The sequence below is a fragment of the Aspergillus steynii genome (genome assembly GCF_002849105.1).
Source record: "Aspergillus steynii IBT 23096 chromosome Unknown P170scaffold_1, whole genome shotgun sequence".
NCBI classification, from domain to species: domain Eukaryota; kingdom Fungi; phylum Ascomycota; class Eurotiomycetes; order Eurotiales; family Aspergillaceae; genus Aspergillus; species Aspergillus steynii.
In genome coordinates, this window is record NW_020194398.1 from 1,495,999 (window position 1) to 1,521,751 (window position 25,753).

General features: G+C 42.6%; 6 protein-coding genes across 6 annotated transcripts; 3 read left to right on the forward strand and 3 right to left on the reverse strand.

Moving 5' to 3' along the window:
• Nucleotides 1-185: 185 nt before the first annotated feature.
• Nucleotides 186-7,875, reverse strand: P170DRAFT_469594 (type I polyketide synthase; the record flags this gene model as incomplete). The annotated part of the gene is made up of 8 exons (XM_024852652.1): nucleotides 186-1,034; nucleotides 1,095-1,415; nucleotides 1,482-6,287; nucleotides 6,350-6,433; nucleotides 6,490-7,080; nucleotides 7,165-7,433; nucleotides 7,490-7,634; nucleotides 7,696-7,875. The coding sequence occupies 8 exons, from the start codon at nucleotides 7,873-7,875 to the stop codon at nucleotides 186-188; spliced, it is 7,245 nt and encodes a 2,414-aa protein (XP_024709431.1).
• Nucleotides 7,876-8,490: 615 nt separating this feature from the next.
• On the forward strand, nucleotides 8,491-9,548 carry P170DRAFT_469595 (uncharacterized protein; the record flags this gene model as incomplete). Its single annotated transcript, XM_024852653.1, has 2 exons — nucleotides 8,491-9,196; nucleotides 9,268-9,548. The coding sequence occupies 2 exons, from the start codon at nucleotides 8,491-8,493 to the stop codon at nucleotides 9,546-9,548; spliced, it is 987 nt and encodes a 328-aa protein (XP_024709432.1).
• Nucleotides 9,549-10,105: 557 nt separating this feature from the next.
• Nucleotides 10,106-11,272, forward strand: P170DRAFT_442283 (oxidoreductase; the record flags this gene model as incomplete). Its single annotated transcript, XM_024850454.1, has 2 exons — nucleotides 10,106-10,398; nucleotides 10,486-11,272. 2 exons carry the CDS (start codon nucleotides 10,106-10,108, stop codon nucleotides 11,270-11,272), a joined length of 1,080 nt encoding a protein of 359 aa, XP_024709433.1.
• A 548-nt stretch (nucleotides 11,273-11,820) lies between these two features.
• Nucleotides 11,821-13,145, reverse strand: P170DRAFT_460361 (uncharacterized protein). Its single transcript, XM_024851933.1, has 3 exons — nucleotides 12,927-13,145; nucleotides 12,620-12,860; nucleotides 11,821-12,544 (listed from the first exon to the last, which is right to left on the reverse strand). Exons 1-3 carry the CDS (start codon nucleotides 13,030-13,032, stop codon nucleotides 11,827-11,829), a joined length of 1,065 nt encoding a protein of 354 aa, XP_024709434.1. The 5' UTR covers nucleotides 13,033-13,145; the 3' UTR covers nucleotides 11,821-11,826.
• A 90-nt stretch (nucleotides 13,146-13,235) lies between these two features.
• Nucleotides 13,236-14,830, forward strand: P170DRAFT_482536 (putative MFS monocarboxylate transporter; the record flags this gene model as incomplete). The annotated part of the gene is made up of 3 exons (XM_024853885.1): nucleotides 13,236-13,455; nucleotides 13,500-14,598; nucleotides 14,750-14,830. Exons 1-3 carry the CDS (start codon nucleotides 13,382-13,384, stop codon nucleotides 14,828-14,830), a joined length of 1,254 nt encoding a protein of 417 aa, XP_024709435.1. The 5' UTR covers nucleotides 13,236-13,381.
• A 15-nt stretch (nucleotides 14,831-14,845) lies between these two features.
• Nucleotides 14,846-16,197, reverse strand: P170DRAFT_504939 (alpha/beta hydrolase; the record flags this gene model as incomplete). The annotated part of the gene is made up of 2 exons (XM_024854250.1): nucleotides 15,919-16,197; nucleotides 14,846-15,842 (listed from the first exon to the last, which is right to left on the reverse strand). The coding sequence occupies exons 1-2, from the start codon at nucleotides 16,104-16,106 to the stop codon at nucleotides 14,846-14,848; spliced, it is 1,185 nt and encodes a 394-aa protein (XP_024709436.1). The 5' UTR covers nucleotides 16,107-16,197.
• Between the last annotated feature and the right edge of the window lie 9,556 nt (nucleotides 16,198-25,753).

Genomic DNA, 25,753 nt, shown 5'->3' on the forward strand with positions numbered 1-25,753 from the left:
TGATTGTGCAATAGGATATTACCTGTTCGTAGAGAAAATATATATCCATGTCCAGCACTAGCAGGCGTTATAATAGCATAGTAAGTGCTTTGTTGATCGTCCCTTAACCTATAGTAATTGCCATATATATTTGTTCCTTGAATGCATATAGTTATTGTCTCTGCTAAGACTCAAGTTACTGTCTGCTACCTCTCTTCTTCCTCAATACTGCGCCGCGCCACCAACAGACTCAACGTCTCCAGCGTCGACGACCCCTGAGTCTCAAAAACGGCCAGATCGACCCTGAACTCCTTCACAATCCAATTCCGCAGCTCAATCGCCAGAAGAGAATCCACCCCCAGTACCGACAGCGGTCTGTCCCTCTCAACCGACGAACCATCCTGCATCGAGATCAACGACTTCGCCAACTTCTTCACAATCGCCTCAACAACAACCTCCTTCGCATCCTCCAAACCCTCTGCCACCGCCAGCCGTTCCCTATTACTCACAACAATCTGCTTCCCCCCCTTACCATCCCCATCCCCACGCCTCCAATCCCCCGCAATCCTAAGCTGCTGCAACATCGGCTGCCTCTGATAATCAATACTCTCGAGCCCATCACCCCCACCCGCCCCTAGTCCCAACGCAATCTGCGCCTCTCGGGGCGTTCCTAACCCCCTGTCCGGATCACAACAATAATCCAAGATCCCATAGAACTTAGCCCGCGTAATTGGCTCAAGCGTACCGTAGGCAAGAACCCTCCGCAGCAAGCTCGGATGTTCTGCTAAGATCCCGTCGTCGACCATCGCGCCGAGGTCGAGCGCGGTGGCTTTTTCGCCGTGGTAGACGCGGTACCGCGCGAGTGCGTCTTCGTAGGTGTTACCAGCGTCGTAGTTCGTTTGGCCTTTTATGCCGGCGAGGCCGGACGCGGAGGACAGGAGGATGAAGAAGTCCATGCCGGCTGGGAGGAGAGTGTGGAGGTTCCAGGAGCCGAGGGATTTGCAGTCAACAGAGGGTTTGAAGTCGGGGTAGGGCATTTCGGAGAAGAGGCGGTCCTGGGCATGGATTTAGTGGTTTGGATGGGTGAAGGGAGAGGGAGGGTTGAGGCGACTTACTTTGGGGATAATGGACATCTGGATTACGCCCTTGATAGGAGGCATTGAGGACGAGAGCCGGTCAAAGACGGCTTTCATGGCTTCGAGGTTCGTGATGTCGCAGGCTGGTGCTTCTACTCGGACCCCTGCGGTTTGTAGCTCGTTGATCAATTCATGGGCGACGTCGGTCCGAGGCCCGGATCGAGAGAGTAAGATGAGGTTCTTTGCGCCGCGTGCAGCCATCCATCGCGCTGTCGCCCGTCCGATGCCCCCGAGCCCGCCCGCGAGGACGAATGTTGCATTGGGGTCCATGTAGAAGCTTGGTCGTGTATTGAGCGTGACCTGGGATACAGAAGTTACTCTCGGTCATGTTCAACTAACAGTAGGGGAATGAGTGTAGCCTCTTACCTGCACCCTCGATTCAGGAGTCACTTCAAAAACAAACTTGCCCATACTCTCGCCCATCTGCACCTTTCGAAACACCGTCTCGACATCCCCAACATCATACACATGGAACGGCTCCACGGGCCTCAGCTCCCCCCAACTGAACATATCAACCAAGCGTTGCAGATTGCTCCGACACCGAGCCGGATACCGACGCAAGAAAACAGACCCGTCGAAGACAATGAACGAGACATTCTTGCTCAACGCAGACATAGGGAGGTTCGAATTCGAGTCAATATCCTTCCGTCCGATCTCGATGAATCGCCCCCCGGGCGCAATGCAGTCCAAAGAAGCGAGGAGGCCGTCCCCAGCTAGAGAATTCAGAACTACATCGACGCCGCGTCCGGCCGTCGCACGCTTGACACCAGAAACGAAGCTTGTGTCGCGGCTGTAGAAGATCTGGTCTTCGGGGATCCCGTATCGATCCATCAGGAGGGCTTTCTTGGCGACAGATCCCACTGTGGCCAGGATTGTTGCGCCGACAAGCTGCGCGATTTGGACCGCTGCCTGTCCGGTGCCGCCGGCCGCAGCGTGGATGAGGATGGTTTCGCCCTCCTCCAGGCGCGCCAGATAATGAATGGCTTCCCAGGCTGTGCCGAATTGAGCTGGGATGGCGGCCGCAGTGGCGAAGGACATGTCGTCTGGTATACCCACGACCATCTTTCCGCGGGCGATCGTTTTAAACGTCGAAGGGGCTGCGATAATCACCCGATCGCCTGACTGGTAGGATGTATTTGCGCCGGCGCGCAGAACAACCCCCGCACACTCCTGGCCCATCGGCGCGTCGGGGATCTGGCCCATCGCGACGAGGAGATCGCGGAAGTTCATGCCGATCGTGTGCGTTTGGACTTCGACCTCGTCCGCGGCGAGGGGTGTATGGGGGTTGGCGTCTTCCGAGAAGCAGAGGGAGTCGAGGATGCCGACGGAGCTGAGGGTGAGCACTAGTGGTGGACATTCTTTGATCATTTTGATGCCGGAGTGGCTGGGTGTCCATCTTTTTGTGAGCTCGTGCGTGACTGTTGCAGAGGGGACAATGCGAGGGATTTGCAAAGATCCGTTTAATTCGAGGAACTCTGAATCAATGATAGAAGGCTTCGGGTACGCGTGCTTGTCAAAAAGCAGCTGGGTCAGCGAGTCCAATTGCCACTCAGAAAGACACTGATCGCTTGTCTCCTCGAGCGCAACAACGGTTACATTCAGCGCAGGATACTCGTGGCGAAGAGCGCGAGTCAAGCCGTGAATCAAATAATACTCGGGCTTTCCAGCCTCTGTTCCACCGGCAAATGTCGGCCAGAGCACATGTGTCGCTTTCTGGAAAAACGCGTTGAGGGTATTATATGCCTCGTGGCCAATGCTGTAAAGAAACGGTCGGTCCAACTCCAGGAGAACCACGAAGATGATGTTAACAACGTCCTCCACAGTTATGGCCTCTTCTAGGCTCCCAGTTCGGACGTTAGTAATGTCTCGATTTGCCCAATGCGTGATCAGAGAACGAGAAGCCAGGGTTTGCACCGCCGAAGTCGCACCCATGATAAAGAATATTTGTTTGTCCGTCCGATGGGTTTTCGAACTGACGGATCCGGAGTGATTAGCCTGCACAGTAGACTGTGACATATTTTCTGACATGGAACCTTTCGATTGCAGATCGTATTCACAGACCGGCATGGCGTCGTCATTTGGGACACCGTAAACTAGCAACTTTGCGGTGGGAGAAAAGCGGTCTTTCAAGTTTAGTAGTGCGGCTTTGTTCTGCTCTGCCAGATGAGGCACGACAATAATATCGTAAGGCCTTTCAAGTTGTTGTTTTTGGTTGGTCAAATCTTGTGGGAGACCATAGAGAACAAACCTCACGGACGAAAAGTGCTGAAGGTCCCCTTTCCGCTCCTCGAGAATCTCGTCTGAATGAGCAGCGAAAGTATAAGACGAATATCTCGGATAGATTAGCTCACCGGCTGTGTCATGAACAGAGAGCGTATGTAATAGGCTCTTCGTCAGCGCTCGATCCCCCGCATTAAGCTCCAGGATGCGAAGGTCGCCATTTTTATGGGCGAGCATATCAATATAGCGCTCTGCTACCGAGACGTCCCCGGCGGATATGTGTTGACAATTGCGTAGAAGACATTTAGGGTCCAAGAGATCGGGCTCGGGTCGATACTGTATTTGATATGCTAGCTGCAGACCGTCTGATGTATCGCGGGTAGAATCATCCTTAGAACTTGCAATGGTAGTCAATCTCAGGTCGCTAAACTGCACCAGCAGACTATAATTGGCCTGGCCAAAAGCAAATCCACTGAAGGAAGCTCCACGACGATCTGTAGTTTCTGGCCAGGTATATTCCTGGATTTCGTCGGCGTCGGGATAGCTTAACCCAGACTTGCTGATGAAGAGTCGGCGAAGAGACGAAGGAATCATAGTGGGAATAACCCTTTCACCGCTGCGACAATAGCCAATAAGTGCTAGATGGAAGATGCTGTCCAATGTCGTTGGGTGGATAACGTGAGGCTGTGGAAAGTTGTTTTCAGGCCATCGGAATGGTTCAATCTTCGCCCTAACGCGATATTGCTCGTCAAAAGATCCCTCCTTGACTCGCCAAAAGGCAGGGCCCTCAACCATTCCTATATGCTTCAGACCGGAGTAGAATTTAATCCGGTCAATCGCTGTTTGACAAGATCCTTCAATCGAAGCAGCAGCTTCCCGGTGCGTTGATAATTCACTGTAATTAGCGTCTCCATTCGTGACTGGATTCTCATCAACCCGATATTTTGCTCGTATGAACCCATGGCAGCACTCGTTCCAGACATCGTTCCTGTAACAAAACAGACGGAACTCAGACGGCTGGTAAAGAGGCTTTACAGAGTCTCGGGCCAAATGGATCACCAACTGCGTCTCAACACCTTCCGGCTCCTCCGAGATATGCAGCGGCTTTTTAAAGTGGACATCTGAGATTTCAAACCCGATCACATCATCAGTCTCTTTTGTGATCTGATTCGCCGCCTCGATCGCCATGACAAGCATGCCTGCCCCAGGATAGATCATCACCCCATTGACCAGATGGTCTTCGATCCATGGCATCTCGGACCCGCGAAGACGGTTCTTCCACCGAGGCTCGAGCGGGTTCCAGTCTACAACCGGCTTTCCTAGAAGATCAAGTTTACCGGTATCACCTAGACGCGACCGTGCGCTGAGCCGGGACTCATTCCAGTATTTGTGGGAATGATCGAAGACGTAGCTGGGCAGGTCTGGTAAGGCCATGTAGTGCGCTTTTGGGCCTTGCTCGAGGAGATTGACACGTTCCAGACACACTGGATATCCAAGGCATACCATTTCTCCGAGTGCACGCATGGTTGATTCCGCTGAGTCGTTGCCTTTGATCATGAGAGGAGTGTATTTGACTTGAGGACCCCGGGATTCTTGTAATAAGTCAAGGACCGGACGTTGTAAGTTCCGGTGAGGGCTTATTTCCACGAACATATCAAGGGAGAATTGCGTAGAGTGGCTCGGTTCGACTTTCCCATGAGATGTGGCTAGAAGCGTAGCCATTGCATCCACAAAGCGAACCTGCGACACCATGTTTTTTACCCAGTACTCCGGATCGAGGAGCTCGCTAGGTAGCACTCGCTTCCCTGTAACTGACGAGAACATCATGCATTCTGATTCAGCTAGGGGTAAGATTCCAGGCTCGAGCCCCCTTATAGCGTCCCGGTATTGATCTTCCACGCGCAGCATGTGGGCAGAATGATATGCAACGCCGACAGACAGCTTCTGGGCAAAGACCTCCCTGCGGTCCAAGATGGCCTTCAAGGCGTCGATATGTCGGACATCCCCGGAAACAGTCACATTGCTTGGACTGTTAACGCAAGCCACGACCAGATCGACCTCCCCAAGCTGAGTCTTCAACTCATCGAGGTACGACGGAAAATATCCCTCCGATAGACCGACAGACATCATCGTCCCTTTCAGCCCCAACGCACCCGACGCCAGAGCCGAACAGACGGCACCCCTATGGTATGCGATTTTCAACGCCGCTTCAGCAGATATGAATCCAGAACAATACGCCGCTGCAATTTCGCCCGACGAATGGCCTATGACCGCCTTCGCATCCACCTTGAAGCTGCGAAGGAGATCCACCAAGGCAATCTGAATCGCAGTACAGCAGGGCTGAGCAAGTTCGGGCGCGTTAATCTTGGAGTCGTGCTCTCGTAAGATCTCGTCGCGTAGATTCCACGAACACCCGAGCTCGAAGAGTGCGTCTTCTGACCGCTCCAGGCTTTGGTTAAAGTCTGGGAATAGCGTCATGAGATCGCGTCCCATTCCGGCCCACTGCGCGCCTTGGCCTGCAAAAACGAAGACGAGGCCAGGGTAGGGCTTTGATCGTGTCGCCGGAGATATCGTGCGGCCTAGTTGCGTCAGGTCCTGTACAGAGCTCACTATTGCGGTAGTCCTCCACGCTAATGAGCTTCGGCGCGATGCCAGCGTATAGGCAAGGTGGTCTAGGTAGGTGAAGTCGAGCCTGTCGGCGAATTTGGTGAAGTGATCGGCGTAAGCGCTGACCTGTCTGCGAATGCCGGATTCGTCGTTGGCGGAGAGGACTAGAAGTCGTGGTCTGCTGTCCTTGGAACCCGGGTTGTGGGATGATTGCAGTAGCGAGCATGAGACATCGATCGAAGTTTGCTCGAGAACGGGTGTCGTCGGCGGATCTTGCACCGTGAGGTGGTGGGCAAATAGATGGTGTTCTGCCAGGAAGTGAAAGACATCATCAAGGATAACATGCTACCAGTATAGTCAGCTTCAAGTTCATCGCGGGTCTAGAGGGGATATCGAGGATTCCATACGGCATTTGTTCCAGAGTTTCCGAACGAATTGACCGACGCTCGTCGAAGACCTTTGGTTGGCCACGGCGTATGCTCCAGGGGAAACTTAGAAGTAAATGATTAGCATCTGGACGCAAGATATGGATCGTTTTACTCAATACCTGGATCTTGAGAGCCTCAGTGTCAATATCCGGATTGACCTTCTCGAAATTCGCATTCGGTGGAATTATTCCCTTCTCCAGGACGAGCATCGCCCTAACGACACCCGCGATACCACTGGCACCTTCTAAATGTCCGATATTACTCTTCACCGAGCCAACCCACAACGGATCATCAACAGTCCGAACCTGACCAAACGCCTTCCCCAAGGCTTTTGCCTCCGTTGGATCTCCGACGGGAGTGCCCGTGCCATGGGCTTCGAAGTACCGCGTTGGTTCCATGCTTAGTCTCGCATTTGTATAAGTATCTCGGATTAGAGTCGCCTGCATATCGGAGCTCGGGACCGTGAGACTTGAGGTGCGTCCGTCTTGATTGCACCCCGTGTTGCGAATGATGCCGCGGATTGTGTCGTTGTCTCTGATGGCGTCGCTCACGCGTTTGAGAACAAGGACTGCGACACCTTCTCCTCTGCTGTATCCATTGGCTCGGTGATCAAAGCTATAGCACTGCCCGTCCGGGGAAAGCATGTTCAAGTTGCTCAGTGAATGCAGGTTGTCTGGTGAAACGATGATGTTGGATCCGGCTACGATGCTCTGTTTTCGTTGTTTGCTTCACATTAGCCCCAAAACTGACTTCTAATCAATTTCCTGGGGATATGCGTCCATGTAAAAACTTACTATGTCTTCTCTGCCAGATTGCAGATCCCGGCATCCCAGATCCAAACACACCAAGCTGCTGGAACAAGCCGTGTCGATGTTCGCGCTGTTTCCTTTGAAATTGAAAAACCAGCTGACTCTGTTAGCATTGCATGACGCCTGCACGCCAAGTGCAGTTGTAGTTTTGCACTCCTCCGCATCCTTATACTGCATCTGCATCCAGTCGATGGAAAAGCTTCCGGTATATACCGAGGTCTTCGTCCCGGTCACTTTCTCCATCGGGAGTCCAGCTAAGCCAATCAGCGATTGTATTCAGATTGAAGATCCTGTCTGCAGGGCGACTAACCATTTTCTAGTGCTGTGTAGGTGTGTTCTAGCAGTAAGCGTTGTTGCGGATCCATGCTCGCAGCGTCTGGCATGGAAGTGGCGAAGAAGGAGGCATCGAAGGCCGCGAGATCGCGATGCATGAAATGGCCATGACTTACGGGGACCTAGAGGGGAAGAAATCACAAAAGTATTAGCTTTGTTGGGAGGGCGAGGTGATGCGAATACCTGTCCACGTCGATGCCGGTCCGGATGATAGATGGAGTCTATATTCAGTCGTTCTTGAGGAACCTTTGTTGCCGTGCTCCTTTTTTCCCACATCAATTCCCACAGAGCATCTGATGTCGTCACATCTTGGGGAAACCCCAAGGAAAGCCCGACGACTGCGATTGCCGTGGAATCACTCATGTCTGCGAGGCGTCTCCCAAGACAGCTTGGCACATTCAACTAATCTTTGGCAGTGCTTGAATACCAAACGACACACCCCGGAAATGCCAATTTAATTAAACGGTCAAATGCACCCTCTTCTGATAGGGCTGTAAGCCTCGCAAGGTCTGAGTTCGACGGTTGAAATGCGACAGATTCCGCCGAACAGACCCGCAAGTGCGTAAAAGCCGCATGCCGGGCAGCCTTTCCCCATTCCCTGTCCCTTGCGAGAGATACAAAGGCCGATCAGCGGTGAGACCACATCTGCCGCCCCAGGAAGGGAAAAAGGGGGTAGGCGGGGGGCACACACTGAGACTCATCCACGCGACTGAGGAGGGCGAAGAATGCGCGAGGCGGGAGCGACTCCATCCACCGGGCGAAGAACGGGAGAATGTGTACGTACAACCATATCTATCCCTTGCATCGGGCCAGACAGTGCGACCCCGAGCCTGAGCTGCAAGGAGACAAGACGCAATGGGGTCTATCCCCGAGGTGGATGACTGTCAAAACGCGCGTGGTTCGCTCCCTTGAAGCTTGAAGTGGTTCTGTATTCATCCAACCATCCCTCTTCGAGATCTCCCTTGAAAGCCACCCAGAATGGCGGCGCCGACGCAGCATTCGATGACTACGGGCATCCTGGTCGAGTACTACGTGCTCACGGCTATTGCCCTGGTCTTGGTGATAGCGCGGTTATGGATGCGACTGGCCATCACGGCTCGGAACTGGGGATGGGACGACTATACGATTGTGATTGCTTGGTTATGCTCTGTCGTCGGGCTCATCCTGATCCAGCTCGCTGCCAATATTGGCTCGAATCCAATGTCTACCGGCCAATCGGGACCTGCGAAACTGCGATCTATCAGATTCAACACGTTCTTCGAGATGGCGAGTATCGTCTGCACCCTGGTCACCAAGTTTTCGATCTGCTGTTATATCCTCCGCATTCGAGATGACCGGCGTATGCGCTGGGCGCTGGCCTTCCTGATGGTCCCGATGACCCTAATTACTGTCGCCATTGTTATCGTTTTGTCGGTGTCATGCACGCCGCTGTGGAGCGACAATATCCCGACAACATGTGTGCCGGTTAGTGGCATGTATACCGCTGCCTACGTGCAATCCGCATTGACCATTGTCGTCGATTTATGCTTGACCTCCGCTCCCGTGATTATCCTCTGGGATGTGAGAATCCAGCTGGGGAGGAAGCTCTTCGTTTGCGGTCTCATGAGCCTGGGTCTGATCGCCACTCTTTCCAACGCCTTGCGCTCCTATTGGCAATATCACCAGAGTAGTAGAGGCTTGTCATGTAAGTTCTATTCCGACCTCTTTTCAACAAAAGCTTCTATCAACGTATATCATTAACCATGTAATCTAAAGTCAATATGACCTGGCTCACGGTGTTCTGCATTCTGGAGCAATCCGCCGGCATCATCGCCGCGTGCATTCCAGCCTGCGTTCCGATCTTCAGGAGAGGAAGAGCCAAGGAAGCGAGCCAAAATGGACTGCTAGCAGACAGGCAGAACTATTACGAGCTTTCGAACCAGTACAGTGCCCAGGGGAAGTCGTTGGATCGGACGTCTTACACAACCACCACGGTTGGGGAAGAATGTGTGGTCACGGTCGATCCCGTCATCAAAAGCGGGAAGAGTAGCGTGTAAAATTGGGGATAGTGGCTGAAGTAAAGGCTGGACGCGGTAGATAGGCTAAGTTGCTGGTAGGGTGGGAGCATGTGGCGAAAAGTGATATAATTGTATTCTTCTCCCTTGCGTTGCTTTGGGGGCGTGTAACACCAGCGTCGGCTCAACCCCTATTCTAGGGATGATTACCTCAAGTTTTCTTTATTTGACTTCTGTTGAGTACCTAAAGAGGTGTATCTTACTACATGCTGTTGCATACCAGCGTGGTAGCACCACGTTCACTGCCAGTAGCGTGCTACGAACTCCACTACGAGTTGCGCCTTGCTTCGGGGCTCTGTCTAACCAGGGAGTCATTCATACGAGGTCCGAATACGACCTCAGTCGTGGGGGAGATTTTACTACTTAGACTACAAATAGACGTGTGTAACTTCAAGTCAAGCTCCCGTATCGTCGGGTGTGGTATCATATCACCCATTTTCACTGGTACTACACTTGAGGATATATATCTGCGCATCTCAATTAAGACAGGCATTATTTCCAAAAGAGAAATAATAAAAAACCGCTAGTGCCTCCCAGCAATGCCAACGTCCAAGTGCTTCGAGCAATGTCCCCCTTTTCCCTCTGACTTACCCGTGCTTGACTTGAAGAGAGTCTCCCTCGCGGCACTGGAGCAAAAGTGTCCAGTAGAAGGGGAGAGACTACTTGCGGCATGTAAAGAATGGGGTTTCTTTCTGCTCGACATGGATGGCTCGGATCAAGGAACTGCACTGCTGCGAGACGCAGAAGAGATGTTTGGTCTCACGGCCGACCTGTCGACATTGGATGAAGAAACGCTGAACAAGTATCACCACAAAGCGCCCGATTTCACGAGGTATATACTTCTCTCCTGCAGCCTGCTCTGTCCCATCCTCCACCAGTTCTGTCTTTACATATCGACCGACTTCTAATCAGCAAACAGATACAAAGCAATCGGAACCACCAAGACCGCCCCAGGAACATTCGACCACATCCACGTCTACTCCCTCAGCCAAGATGACATCCTGGAGACCACTCCCTCCTCAGCCCAACTCCCTCACCCAGACACAATAACCCACAAAAAAGCCCAAACCTACGCCTTCCTAACCCACAGCCACGCTGTGCTCTCCCACGTCCTCACCAGCCTCAACACTGCCCTAGGCATTGCCCCTGGCACCTTATCCGCCCTAACTCCCTTAACCGAACCATCCAGCACCATCATGCGTCTAATCTGGAGCCCACCAAGCCCCCACCAGCCCGACTACACCCGGATCTCCTTCGGCGGGCACACCGACATGGGCATAATGACGTTGCTCTTTAATGTCCTCGGCGGCCTGCAAGTGCTCCCCCCCGGCGCGGCCAACATCCACCAGAACTGGCAATTTGTGCGTCCGCAGCCGGGGTGCGCGATCGTCAACGTCGCGGATACCCTGGAGCAGTGGACGGGTGGTCTGCTGCGGAGCTGTCTTCATAGGGTGGTAACACCGCCCGGGGATCAGGCGATGCTAGAGCGGAGGAGTGTGGCGTATTTGTTAAGGCCGAGGCAGGATGCGTCGTTGGCGAGGTTTGTGGGCGGGATTGTTCCGCCACTGCAGCCGGGGGAGGTGGATGAGACGAGGACGGTGGATGAGTGGATTGAGTGGCGCTCGAGGCAGATTGTGAAAGGGCAGTTGAAGAATGAGAGTCGAGTGGGTGGTGAGGATAGGAATTTGTGTAAGGATGGACATTAGGGCTGTGGGTATTGTCGCGGGTTCTGGAACAGGGCGAACCAGGAGCTGAAGCCGCGGGCTTCCACTTGCGTACTATCTTTACATAGAATGAAACAAATGTGGTTATGAAGTCTGAAACTACAAATCAAAATAGTACACTAAATGTAGCCTGACAATAGAATGTTCGTCAATTCCTCTTTCGACTCTCCGCACTCTCCTGTTTGATAATATATCTCCGTCTTTACGCACGACCAGTACTTCAAGACTTACAATTTTTCTGTCCAAGATCTTAACACGATAGGATTTATAATTTGCTAAATGATATTGAGAACGCCATGAAAATTGAAAAAAAAAAAAAAAAAAAGGAAAGTCGGTGACTTTTATTTAGTGCGCCACACTCCCACGAGAACTTACAGTTAATAGCTCCAAAAGCAATGAACCTATATGATATTTCCGCTTCAATTTCAAGATCAAGTTTTTATTCGTTTAAGCCAACTAACTATCTTAGTTCAAAGAAGCCATGGCTGTCTAAGAGAATTTCAGAGCTAGTGGCTTTCACATACAAACCAGGATCATTACAACTTCTGAATCTTCGACACCGGAGGAATAAGAACCGCCGTCTGGTGACCAATCGCAATCAAATCCATCCTCTCGTCAAACATCAAAACCTCCAGATCCATCCGTCCATCAACAACCCGCTTGCACTCAGTGCGCAGATAAAGCCAACGCACGCCCTCCTCGGGCAACCGCTGCTTAATCTCCGTCGACATTGTCAAGGACACATTAACCATCTTCGCGCGCAGCATCTTCGACCCGTCATCGCTCAGCGGTCTCCAATCTTCTCGACCCTCCTCGCGGGCCTTCTGCTGCTGAGCGGCAAACTGCAACGTGCCCGCGATGCTTCCCGTAGGTGGTTTACCGTCTTCATGCGGGAACCAGTTCTCCTGGATCGGAAGCGCCATGTCCATTACGAATTGAATCATGTCGGTTGTGAAACGGGCCCTGGTGTCGGTTCCGGATTCGTTCAGTGCTAGAGAGCCTTGCGGGTGACAGTCCCAGCCTGGTTCAACCCATTGCTCGACGAAGGTGATTTCACGGCGCGGGATCCGTGGGATGAAGTTCTTGACGTACGAGTGGCCTCGTCGGAACCCGTCTGGGTAGAAGGCGCAGTGATAGGAGGCCCAATCGGGGTGGGTGTCTGTCGCAAGCTTCGTGAGATCGACGGGAGTGGGTTCAGGCGTGAGACGCCAGCCGGTGGGAAGATTGATGCCGCCGATTGAGAAATTGGTGATCCTGACCCACCCAACCGATTTATTATTGTCATTCCTACTCATTGGTTGGCTTTTAACAGATCGGAGTTGGACTTACACCAAATCCCCCGAAGTAGTAAGCTTGTCACCCTGGAATGATTCGACACGCAGAGTGGACCATCCCTTGCCGACACTAACCTCTCGCAGAGTCATCGTCATCGACTTGGTGGGGAACACGGGGCGATAGAACTGTACGACGGCTGAGCGGAGATCAACCTGATGCTTCATCTTGGGATGATGACGGGCATAATGGAGAGCATATTTGGCCATGGCACAGGCGATGTAGCCCCCAACAGTGACTAACAGCCGATCAGTCAGTCCTGTAGCATAAAGGTGAAGAGTAAGGCAAGATGTCTATGAGATACCAGATCCGATCCCGATGTCTGAAGGGGGCTGCAGGGTCGTCGAAGGGCCGCTGGATGGATGAAAGTCCAGGGCTTGGGACAGACTCGTTGGCGGTGAAGCTGCCATGCTGTGTATGCGAGTCGTGTTGCAAAAATGGCTTAAAGTGTAGCAAATAGCAGACTATGAAGCTGATTGATATATGAGAATCAAGAAAGAAGGGGTTGGACATGAAATGGCAGGTAATCCACGGAATGCAGCCTCAGCGTCGTGTCTCACATACCTCGGCCTCCCCCTTGCGTGGCTTACGGGGGGCCACCCCTCCCTTTTCTCTTTTCTTTTTCCTTTCTCCAGTTTTTCTTGTTGTTCGCAAGCCAGATTTCTTTGTTCTTTGTTAGTCTACTCACTAACACCATCCCCGCCTGTTAGCCCGCCTTGGCAGGTTTAATCCCAGGAATCGGGGGCATCACGTCGGGCCATGGAGAGAAAGCCAGTCACCACGCAGCAATGGGCACAAGTCCTGTCTGCCTTTGTTGTTTTTCTGAATACCTGGTGAGTCTTATTGAAAAGGACACAGAGCAGGGCTAACTGACCAGGGGGATACTCCTTTCATTTGGCACCTTCCAGGCTCACTGGGAACACATAGGCCTGTCCGGAAAGTCCAGATCCGAGATCTCATGGGTATCAACCATATGCGCCTTCATCCTCCTTCTCGGCGGTTTGATCACCGGTCCGCTCTACGACCATGGCTATCTCAGACCGTTGGTCGTTCTGGGTGGGCTGCTCGAGGTCTTCGGCCTCATGATGATCAGTCTCTCGACCGAGTACTACCAGGTGTTCCTGTCCCAGGGCATCTGCATCGGTCTCGGCGGCGCCCTGCTCTTCGTTCCCAGCGTTTCCGCCGCAGCAGGCTGTCTGGAAGAGTTTCGACGCGCCAAATTCATGGGTCTCATAGCTTCCGGGGCTGGCGTTGGTGGCGTCATCTATCCCATTATGCTGCGTCAGATACAGCTTAGAATCGGCTTCCCATGGGCCATCCGGTGCGTTGCATTCGTGATTCTCGCCACTTATATTCTCGCCGGGGGCATCCTGCGCTATAAGCCCGTCCCCAGCGCCAACGTGCGCCGAGTCATCGATCCGTCAGCCCTAACCGACCCGCCGTTCCTGCTTTCGACTATTTCTTTCTTCTTCGCCGGTATCGCGTACTACCTCCCTCTCATCTATCTGCCTGTCTTCGCGCAGTCCGGCACAGCGGGATTTAGCAACCCTGAACTCGCCTTTTACCTTGTCCCCATTCTCAACGCGGCCTCGATCTTCGGCCGCTTCGCCGCAGGATTCGCTGCGATGAAAGCTGGAGCCATGGAGACATTTACCTTTGGACTAGCCAGCTGCATTTGCATGCTGCTCTGCTGGATGGCCGTATCCTCAGGAGCCGGGGTCATCGTGTGGTCGGCCTTCTGGGGTCTCACGACAAGCGTCATCGTCTCTCTTCCAGGCGCTATTGTTCCCCTCCTGTGTCCGTCCCTGGATGTCTTGGGCACTCGGTCCGGTATGTTCTGGGGGTGCGCGGCGTTCGGGATTCTGGTCGGGCCCCCGATTGGAGGTGCCCTGGTAAAGGGTGCGCGGTGGTGGCCGTTGCAGGTTTTCGCGGCCGCTTGTATGTTTGTGGGTGTGGTTTTGCTGGTCTATCCGATCGTATGTCTGCGTAGGCAGAAGAGGGAACGACAAGCTACGATGTCAAGGGTTGAGGATCATGAGGCTCCGGAGGTGGAAGAGGTATCTGCGAATGTACGTTCTTCTGCGTTGAATGTGTCGATTTGCGAGCCAAGGAAACTGATCACAATAGGGGCCCATGGAGAGAGAGGCAGAGGCTCGGAAAATTCCTTCAGCGGATCCTGTCACTCGTCCAGTTGATTCGTCGCCCTGACAAAATCCACGAATCCTACTGTTCAATTGCTCTCATCTCCAATATCACCTCAGCAATACGTCTATATCCAACCATCAACCCACCATCCTCGCCCATTGCCAACTCCAAAAACCGACTCTGCTGCCCAAACGCCTCCGCGCTCTGCCACGCATGATTCATTCCGTCTTCCACCTCCAGCCCAACATCCGCTCCATCCTCTCTCGCCCTCTCCACCAAGTCCTCAATATCATACCGAAACACCAACTCCTCCTCCCCGGCAGACACCCACGTCTTTCGCGGGAGAATCTCCTTCCAAGATCCTCGCCTCTCCCCGGCCACCGCAAAGTTCCCATACAGCTCATCCACGTCCTTCGACGCACCTCTCATCACCAACTCGCAGTACTTATCGAGCCCTATCTTAAACAACCTCTCCTCCCAATGCAGCGCCAGGACGCGAGGATGCGACGAATGCAGATTCACCCACGGACTCAACAGCACCGCCGCGCCGGGCCTCACATCCTCTCCTTGCTCTTCCCACTGCCCCTTCCTCAAGTATAACCTCGTCAAAAGCGCCAACACCAAATGTCCTCCAGCCGAATCCCCAATCACCACGATCCTCTCCCTCTTCACTCCCAGCGTTCTTCGGATCCACTCATACGCCGCCACCGCCTCGTCCACCTGCACGGGAAACCTTCCCTTCGGCGCAAGCATATAATCCAAACTAAACACCGCACAACTCAGTCCTTTCTCCTGCAGCTTCTCAGCGAGATATAGATGCGCCACGGCTCCAGCGGCCGGATGCCCCGCTACATATCCGCCGCCATGGCAATGGAAGAGGAAGACGTCTGCGTCGCGCGGGTCAAGCGGTTCCTTGGTGAGGCCGCGGCAGATCCAGAAGCCTGAGAAGGATGGGGTGCGGACTGGATGGTAAATTTGGTTCTGGAGGTGGGAGTAGCGAGGGGAGGTTAAGATGTCTGTGCCGCCGCGGTTGATGGATCGGTTGGTTTCGGACATGGGGAGGTTGTTTCCGAGGCTGGGTTCGTTAATCTGTCATTGATCGTGGATGAAAGAGGAAGGGGTAGTAGGGGTAGGAGAGGGGGAGGACGGACCAGGTCATTACATGGCGAAAGAGATGCTCTCGAAGCGGGGGTGGCTGGTACGTGGACAAGGGATTCCAGCGGCGGAGGAGAGTGGTGATGACAGTCCATGGCACGCGGATGATGTAGGTTGTTGCGATTTGGATCCGATCCGAGATGCTGAGAGGAGGGACGGGGTTGGGCTCCGGGACAGAGTCCATTTTGGAAGATGGGCTACATGAAGATGGAGGTTTGGGGGATGCATGAATTGGGAATTGGGAATTGGGCTTTTGCTGTCAGTGTAGAGTGAGCTAAACCGATCCAGCTAGACCGATATGTAAGTGTATGCATGTTGCTGCTATCAGGCTAAATGGGATTGATTTAGGCAAATATATCCGAATGCATATAAGCCAATACTTCCGAGTACCTACGCAGCTTCTTATGTTCTGGGATATGAACATTTAGTCTTCGTTCTTGAATCGCAAATATGTATATTCTATCTATCCAGGTGCCGGATTGCAAAGGATTGATGTTTAACTTTCACAGACCACTGGCATGGAAGGTAGTGGTTGTCAATCAGCCTCTCGAAACTCAAGATGATGAAGATATACTACAACCCAAGCATTGGGTGATTACCAAACATAAAGCAATTCCACACTGGGGCGTGCCATCTGGATTTACTCTGTTTGCCGGATTGAATTCACTGGCATCGACCAGGGCCTCTCCCGCAATAGGTATCTCTCATTCACTATTGACATTCAATTATAAGAAGTTATGTATGGTTCTCCCCTCTTCATCTCTTCTTCCTCCTTCAACTACCTTGTTTCATCCACCTCCCTCCATCCAACTTCTTTTCAATCCTGGATTCATCCCTCATCAACTACATTTCATCAGAGCTTCGGTTCCCTGACGAGATCCTCACTTGGTCTGGCAGAGCAAGCACAGCGTGACCTGTTGGCAGCTCAGTGCGAGGTGATCATTTCGCGGCGTGGGTTGAATGGGACTAAAACTCTTCTTAAATTCATCAAAAGCACATTTTATGTTGGAACCTCCCACTACGTTGGCGGTAGGTTCCGGGAGTTGCATGGCTCATTCCGCGATGCAGGTCATGTGACCATAGCTATATAAGCCATAGTCTACCTCATGTAAGTAAAGAGATCACAAAAAAATTCTATTATCATTCTCTTTAAAGTTCATTCCTAATAGATTTTAAGCCCTCTGCTCTTTTAAAACTGTTTAATTACCTCTATTCTTTTTAATCTCTTATTATTTTAGTAACCCCTAGCTATATATCATCTTGTTCCTTCCTAGGCATCTCAAGATAAGTTCTTTATTTAACCAGATTATTATCTCTGTAATAGTCCCTCCTAAGGATTAAATCTATTATAGACTGCAGGGTATATTTAAACTTGATCTTTTGAACCCTCTTATAATTAAAGGATTAGAGCGAAAGCTTAAAGATTATAAGAATTATAATATATAGTATAACAGAGTATAAATTATCTTAAAACTATTCTATTACTTCTAGCTACTTAATAATTTAATTTTTTGTTCTTTAATTAATAATACAGAGGATTTTAAAATCTGGTTTAAGTATTTAAAATAGACAGTTTATTAGATTAAGTAATAATTATCAGATAATATACTTAATCAGATTAAAATATTATCTGGCACCTCTAAGTATACTAATAAATTATAAAATAAATTATATTATCTCTATATTAGTTCTAGCAGTAAAAAGTTTAAATCACTTCTTTTTAATATTATTTATTATAATAAAAATAAGTTTAATTTACTTATTACCTATATCAAAGGTTTCCAGTAAACAGTTAAAGTTTATTTAATTATTTATTATCTGATTATCCCCTAGATAGCGACCCTTATATTACTTAATAATATTCAAAATAAATTACTTATTTTCTATAACCTGACCCACTATTCACTAAAGGATAATATAGCCACTATAATAGAATAATCTTATTTTAAGAAGATCGCGGATAAAGCAATCCTTTTAATAAACTAGATTTTTAATTTTTTCTTTATAGCACCTGCAGTAAAAAATAAAAAGAAAAAAAATTCCCCTATAAATACTTTTTCTATTAAAACTGTATTTTTTTTATTTACCTACCCTCCCAGGAAGCCAAAAAATAGTATATATAATTATATTTTTGCTAAGAAATAGCGGAATCTTCCTAAAAATAAGAAAATAATTAATAAAATATATATTTATTATAAGATCTATAGCCATAAAATAATAAATTATTTTTATTTTATATTTTATATTCGCCCTAACAAATAATTACTTATAAAAAATATATAAGTATCTAAATAAAAAAATAGAACTTGTCCGAAAAAAGCCCTAAAATCTAATAATCCACAGATAATTACCTTTTAGCAAACTAAAGATATATTTAATTTCTCTAGACAGGTAGTCTTGTCTATCCTGGTTAATAAAAAAAATTAGATTATTAATAATAGTTCCGCGAATCATATAACTCCTAATCTATCCAGCTTTATAACCTACATAAAATATAATCCAGATAATTCTTTTTATAGATTTTAAATATCTAAGAGGCAGAATATGGTAACTAAGGAATATAGTTTAATAACTATCTAATTTAATCAGTATAATAAGACCTATATTATATATAAGATTCCCGCGTTTTACATCCCTGGCCTTGATTTTAGTCTTTTTATAATAAAATATATAAAAAAATTAATAAAAATATAATAAAATCAGTAAAATTAGACACTTCACTATTAGAATACAGATAAAGTCCTTAGATTTTTTTATATAAAAAAAAACTTTTTTTTTTTTATAATTAACCTTCTATATTACCAAATCCTTAGTTATTCGGGTGCAGTAATAAATATAATAATATTTTATTACTGCCTGGGTTATACTAGGGATTTAAAACTTAAATTAACTATTATATTAGACCCAGAGACTACTGTTAAAGGATTAAAAAGAATATATAAAATTTATAAAAAAATAAAAGCTAAAAAGATTATTTCTTATATTTTCTGATCTAATAATTTAAGAAGCTTATCTGAACTTTAGCATGCAGATATCTAAATAATTAAACTAACTAGATATAATAGTTTTAAATACTATCTGGTTATAATTAATACCTTAACAAATTATATAGAAGTCCGTATACTATATATAAAAGTAGCTATATTTACAAAAATAATTCTTTTTAATAAAGCCTATCAGGTTCAGGTTTACTATTATATTTAATAATAGTAGATTAATAGTGGCAGGGAGTTTTATAGATTTCAGAAATAAACTAAAAATAAAAATATTTAAATTAATATTATACCTCCCCGGACCCCTGAACTAAATAAATAAAATAAATAAATAAATAGTTATATTAATTAAACCGCCCGTATAATAATAATTAATTCTAGTCTTCTTACCTAACTCTAGTCTTTTGTGGTAAAGATAGCTTGCTGTATTATTAATTATTTTATTTCTTATAAGAATTTAAAAAGTCTTATTTAGAAATAGCACGAATTTTATAAGATTTTTAATTAAAATCCTTTCTTTAATTATTTAAAGATTTTTAGCTATAAGATATATATTTATATTCCTACTAAAGATCACATCCGGTTAAAAAAAATAGCACTTAAAGCCAGGGTTAGCTATCTGGTTAGATATAAAAATAATTATAGCTATATCTACATAATTTAGTATCCTATAAATAATAAAATCTATAAGTTAGAAAATATTATCTTTAGTAAGAATAATTTATATAACTCAGACTATAATAATAATGCCCCAGCAGTATCCTGAATAAATTCTGATAAACTGCTTAAATCTAAAGGAGATATAATAATCAGATATTTAGGAATTTCTATTCAGATAGACCCTAAAATAATTCCGGATATATTATTTATTCGGGGCAGAGCAATCATAGTCTCTTAAACTTTTACACCTAATCTTTTTTAGTAAACAATTAATTCGGCCCCTGAGATTAATCCTATTTCTATAGATTTAATTATGGAAACCCCGGAATATAATAATAATAATTATATTATGGTAATCTATAATATAATTATTCCTCTGGTTTTATTCTAAGGCACAGTCTCTAGTTCTTTCCTCTTATAATCTAGTTCTCTAGCTAAAAAAAGATTTATAAGATCCTCTGTTTTCCTTATATAATTATCCACGAGATTGACAAAGGGGCAGAAGAAAAAAGACCTTAATATAGTAGATTTTTGTAAGGGGCAGCCACGAAGGTTCTGTTCCGGGCACTTGGTTCCCTTAGATAGATGTACCAAGGAGTTCGGGACGCCTATAATACGCCTGCAGACCGCCTGCTACGCGCTAAGAGATATAAGGAGTTAAGGGACAGGTATATAATAAATAGAATTAATTACTTAATCTTTTAGGGATTAAGCAGGTGATCTTTTTAAATAAGGGGTTTCCCATATATAATATTATTACAGGAATTAGTTCCTAAATATCTTAGTAACCCTACAGACCTCCAGCAGTCCAGTTATTCTGTATTCTACGCTAAAATAAGCACTAGTAATAAATATATCCCTCCTAATAAAGTAAGTATTCTTAGATATTTAGTATAATATCCCGTGCTTCCGCCTTAGTATTTTTATATAAAGTAGAATTATTTTATTTTACCCTAAAAATTATTTTATATTTAAAATTATTTCTGTAGCTTATCTGTAATTATTATAATTTTAATATTTAGTAGGAGATTAATTTATTATATAAAAATTAAAATAACTAGGCATTTTACAAGTGCCTAAAGTTATTTAATAATCCTTTATAAATATAAATAATACAAATAGACTTAATAAAATTAAACTTTTTTTTTTAAATTCTTATATTTATTTTTTATATTAAAAAAAATTAACTATAAGGTTCTGTACTGCCCTAGCAATAAATTTTATATTAATTTATATAAAGATTAATCTTCTAGTTAGTTTTCTTATTTTTTCTGTTATTTATTACTATTATAGCCTTAACAGGACAAAAATATATCTATTTCGCTTTTTTTTTAAAAAAAGATTTTACCCTTACTCTTATAAGTTTCTTTTTCTTAAAATTTTAGCAGGAGCCCTATAATATACAGGCTAGGTTAGTATAAGACTAATTTTAAGTATATATAAAGCCCTAAAAAGCTAAAAAATACTATTAAACTAGCTGGCTACTGTCCTTATAAAAAAAACAAAGTTACTGCTGCCGAGCAGCTGATTTATAGAGATATTACTAAAGTTAATAAGATAATTTTTTTCTTAGTTAAGGAGATCCTTTACTTATATAGGGTTTTTTATAATACGCCAGAGATGCCTACCACACTATTAAGATTATTGCTGCCGCCTAGGCTGCTATTAAGGATTTTATTATTAATAAAAACTTATTAATCTGCGCTCTGGAGCTGTCTTCGGACAGTAAACTATCTTTTAAGCCTGAGGGGTTACTAGTTTCGGTATATTATTATTTTATATAAAAAAATAAATAAAATACTATTTTTTCTACAGGTTATAATTCTTACTAATATATCTGATCTTATAAAAGAAGGGATGTTTAAGTAGAGAGATAAATCTTATATATCCCTAAATTTATACTATAGCGAGAATAACTAGGGCATAAAAATTTTAAAAAATATAAGACTTTTTTCTTTAGATTTTATATTATTTTTATTTTATCTTTTTAAGGATAATTATCTTATTATTTTTTCTAACAGGGATCTAAAATATTTTAATATATTTTTTTTACTATTAAAAAATAACGCCCTTAGTTTTATATAAAATATTTAGAGAGGCATTATCAGGGTTTTAAATAAGAAGTCCCCCTAAACTAATTATTATTTATTTTCTTAACTTCTCCCGGCCTCTCTTAAAGGTTAGAACTATTTTATATTACTATTTTATTTTATTCTGGAGCCTCCTGAAGCCGCACTTACCTTAGTCTAATATCTTTAATATATAAAGATGTTAGGGTTAAAACCGCAGGTAGTATATATTTAATTATACACTATTAAAATATATAAGCACTATACAGCTATAAAATATTTTTATAAGCTTATTTTTATTCTTTTATAAGAAAAAGCAAGCAAGATATAAACTGCCCGCGGAAGTAAGGGCTTAATAAAAATATATAAATAGTTTACTATAATTATAAAATTTTTTAAGTGCCACTGCTAGAGTGCTAAAAATAAAATACTTTAAATATATTAATTTTTAAATTATAATATATTTTACCTCATATAATTATAACAGGGGGCGCTGGGTCTGCCCTATTTTAATCTAGTATAAAAAGAAATAATACTTATAATCAGGGATAATAAAATACTAAATAAAGCCTAATAAGAATAAGAAATTCTTTTTCTTTATATTAAATAAAAACAGGCCTTCAGGCTATTCCTTCTTATATTTTATTATTAATTTATAATCCCTAGTATGCTATTAAAACTTCTAATCCTGTAAAATAAAAAAAAAAAAATATATTACTGCCCTGTAGGCAGATTACTAGAGATCTATTTTTTATTAAAGAAATAAAAAATCTTATAAAAAAAATATTATTTCTATTTTTAAAAAAGGCGATAAGATCCTAAATTTTTATATATATTTAAGGTCTCTAAAATATTTACTAAATTATTTACAAGTTCTTATATATTCTTATAATCAGAGAACCCAGATTATTTAATAAAATATTAAGTTTTTCTTTACTAATTTTAATATATAATAATCTTTTTTATTTCCTACTTATCTTAGCTATTAATTTTAATAGATTTTTAGACTGTAAGTATTCTGCTACTAATCTACTAAATCTATAATTTTTAAAAAAAATATAAAAAATTAAATAAACCTATTTTTATAATCCAGGTAAATATAGTTAATAAATTTATTTTTTAACAGGTTTTATAACTTTAAATAGTCTGATATATTTATTATCTAATTTTTTAAATAGCCTTTATATTAATAAGTTTTTTTTACTAAGTAGGACCTTATTATTAACCTAGAATATCACTAGTTTATAATAATAATTATAATATTCCTTTTATATTTTAATTACCTGTTAGAGATATTTTTTTAACTTTTTTTTAAAATTATTTATATATTTCTGCTGCTGCTTAATTAATTTATGTTATATTTTTATTTTATAGTTAAATAAGTAGGATATTATAGGGGTATAGCCTATCAGTGCCTGATTTAGGGATATATTTAGGAAGATATAAATTAAGTTATTATAAATAAATTCTGTAAATAACAGCTAATCTGCCTAGTTATCTTGTTAAAAGTTTATATAACAGTATAAATATATTTTTATAGTCTAATTTTACTATTCTGTTTAACTATTAATCTGGGAATAAAATATTATACTTATTTAATATTTAACTCAGAGAATCTAACAGAATTTATTCTAGTATTTATTTATAAATAATAATTTTTTATTATTAATTAATCTTTTTAGTACTCTATATTTGTAGATAATCTCTTTTATAAAAATATTAATTAACTGTTTAGTATTAATAGTACTTTATACCGGGATATATTATGCTATTTTAGTAAACCTGTTTATTAGGACTAAGATTATATTACAAACAGAATTTTTATAGTCTGCTAGTAATAAGCCTATAATAAAATCAAGTATTACTAATTATTATAGTTTTTTTAGGACCAGCAGAGAATTCAACTACCTATACCTATAATAATATAGGGCTTTATTATACTAATAAATAGCATAACTAGTAATATAATCTGTTATATTTTTTAGTATAAGATCCTACTAAAAACGCTAATAAATAAAATCTAATATTTTATTTTATCTGAAATATTCTATAAAAAAATTATTATAATAAATATATAATAGCTCCTGCCGCAGCACAGCATCTAAAAATATATATAAAATATTTTTATACTATATAAGACCCTTTTTATTAAGGCTCTAAGCCTCCGGAAAAATAATTTAATTAAATAAATATTATAAATTAGTTATATATTATATAAAGGCGTCCCTAAGCTGTGTTTATTATATTAAGGCTTTAAAATCTCTAATACTAAGTCTATATTTAGTCTTCTTATAATTATCCTATATACTAATCAAGCTTATTTATAAAGTACTGTTACTTTCTGTTTGCTTATTAGTCTAATCTATTTATAAATCTATTCACGCGTTAAATTAGTATTTTTATAGATAATTATTATCTGCTTACTTATTAGTTTAATCCTTTTATAAACTAGTTTGGGTATTAATTTAGTTTCCGCGCGGTGTGGTATAATCCAGAGTATAAATATTATTAATTTTAATCTTAATATTACTTTTTAAAAATAAAAATTTTAAATCTTTTTCTATTTTTTAAGATAATCTTTTAAGATTTATCTTATTTTATAAAAATAACCCCTAAAAATTCTTTAGCTACAGCTTTCTCTAAAATATTAGTAATATTCTAACATCCTATTCTTCCTTAATATTCAGCTAGTAATCCCACTATTTTAACAGTACATCCGCGGGATTTCTATAGCTAAGCTTATACTTAATTATAAAATTATAAGCTGCAAGTAACTCAGTTTATTAGACTTACCTTATATTTAAAGTCTTTATTATAAAAAAATATTTAAGATTTATATAATTAGTTTATACACAGACTGCCTGTAATCCGCCTGCGAGGTAGTATTATTATATCTTAAAATATTTAATAATTATTAATAACTCTTAATTATATATCTCCTATTATTATTTAGTATCTTTAAGCTTTCTTAAATAAAAAATAATTAATCTCTAGGCCTCTCACCTACAGGACCCTTATAATCTATTTGCGGATTATAAAAAAATACCAGCTATTATATAGCCTAAAATATCTATAATTATAAAGTATTACTATTTAGGGTTAAAATACCCTAGTACTAGTAGTTTTGTAAATACTTCTTTTAATTCTTTAAAAATAATATACCCTTTAGATATTATTTAAAACTATTTTTTTATTTTTAATTTTTTTAGCAAATCAATAAAAGGAGTAATAATTATTATATACTAATAAATAAATCTTCTAAAGAATCCAGTAAATCCTAAAAATATCTAAATATTATAAATTAATTATAGCTCTAGCTATAGTATAATTATATCTAATTAAAAAGGGTCTAATCAAATCCCTTCTTAGCTAATAATAAAGCCTAAATAGTAGATCTCTTTTATATAAAACATATATTTTAATATTTTCGCGAAAAAATTATAATATTTCAGACATCTTAATATCTTACTAATATACTAGATATATTTTTTTTCTGTCTTTAAGAAAATAAAAATATTATTAAAATAAATAATATAATAATTATTAAGGATCTCTTATAGCGCCTTATTTATATAGGCCTAGAATATAAAGGGAGTATTATATAGTCTGAATAATATTACTATATATTTATACTATTTATAACAAATTTAAAAGACTGTTTTCTATTTATCTCTTTAGTAAATATATATTTAATAATAAGTATCGCGCAGGTCCAGCTTTATAAAAACCTTAGTATTTTTTAATTAATCTATAATCTTATTAATCCGCGGGAGCAGATAATAATTCTTAATTATAATCTTATTTAACCTCCGGTAATCTATATATAATTACAGGCTATTATTAGGTTTTTTAACATAAAAAATAAAGACCGCAGCAGATCTACTAGAGGGCCGAATTTATCCTTTTCTAATTATTTTATTTAAATAATCTTATAGCGCCTTTAACTCAGTATAAGATATACTATATAAAAGTCTATATAAAAGTTTTATACTAGATTTTAAAAGAATAATATATTTTATTAATCTTATTAGTATAAATACTATCTCTTGCTTAGAGAATATCTTCTTAAACTAAATATACTATTTAGGGAGACTAGAAATTTCCTAGTC

What these genes read in the sequence shown, in the direction of transcription:
- P170DRAFT_460361 (XM_024851933.1), bottom strand. Translation starts at nt 13,032, where the DNA reads ATGGCAGCTTCACCGCCAACGAGTCTGTCCCAAGCCCTGGACTTTCAT. An exon ending in AGACATCGGGATCGGATCTG is followed by an intron (nt 12,861 to 12,926) that starts GTATCTCATAGA and finishes ATCGGCTGTTAG; the next exon opens with TCACTGTTGGGGGCTACATC. An exon ending in ACTACTTCGGGGGATTTGGT is followed by an intron (nt 12,545 to 12,619) that starts GTAAGTCCAACT and finishes TGGGTGGGTCAG; the next exon opens with GATCACCAATTTCTCAATCG.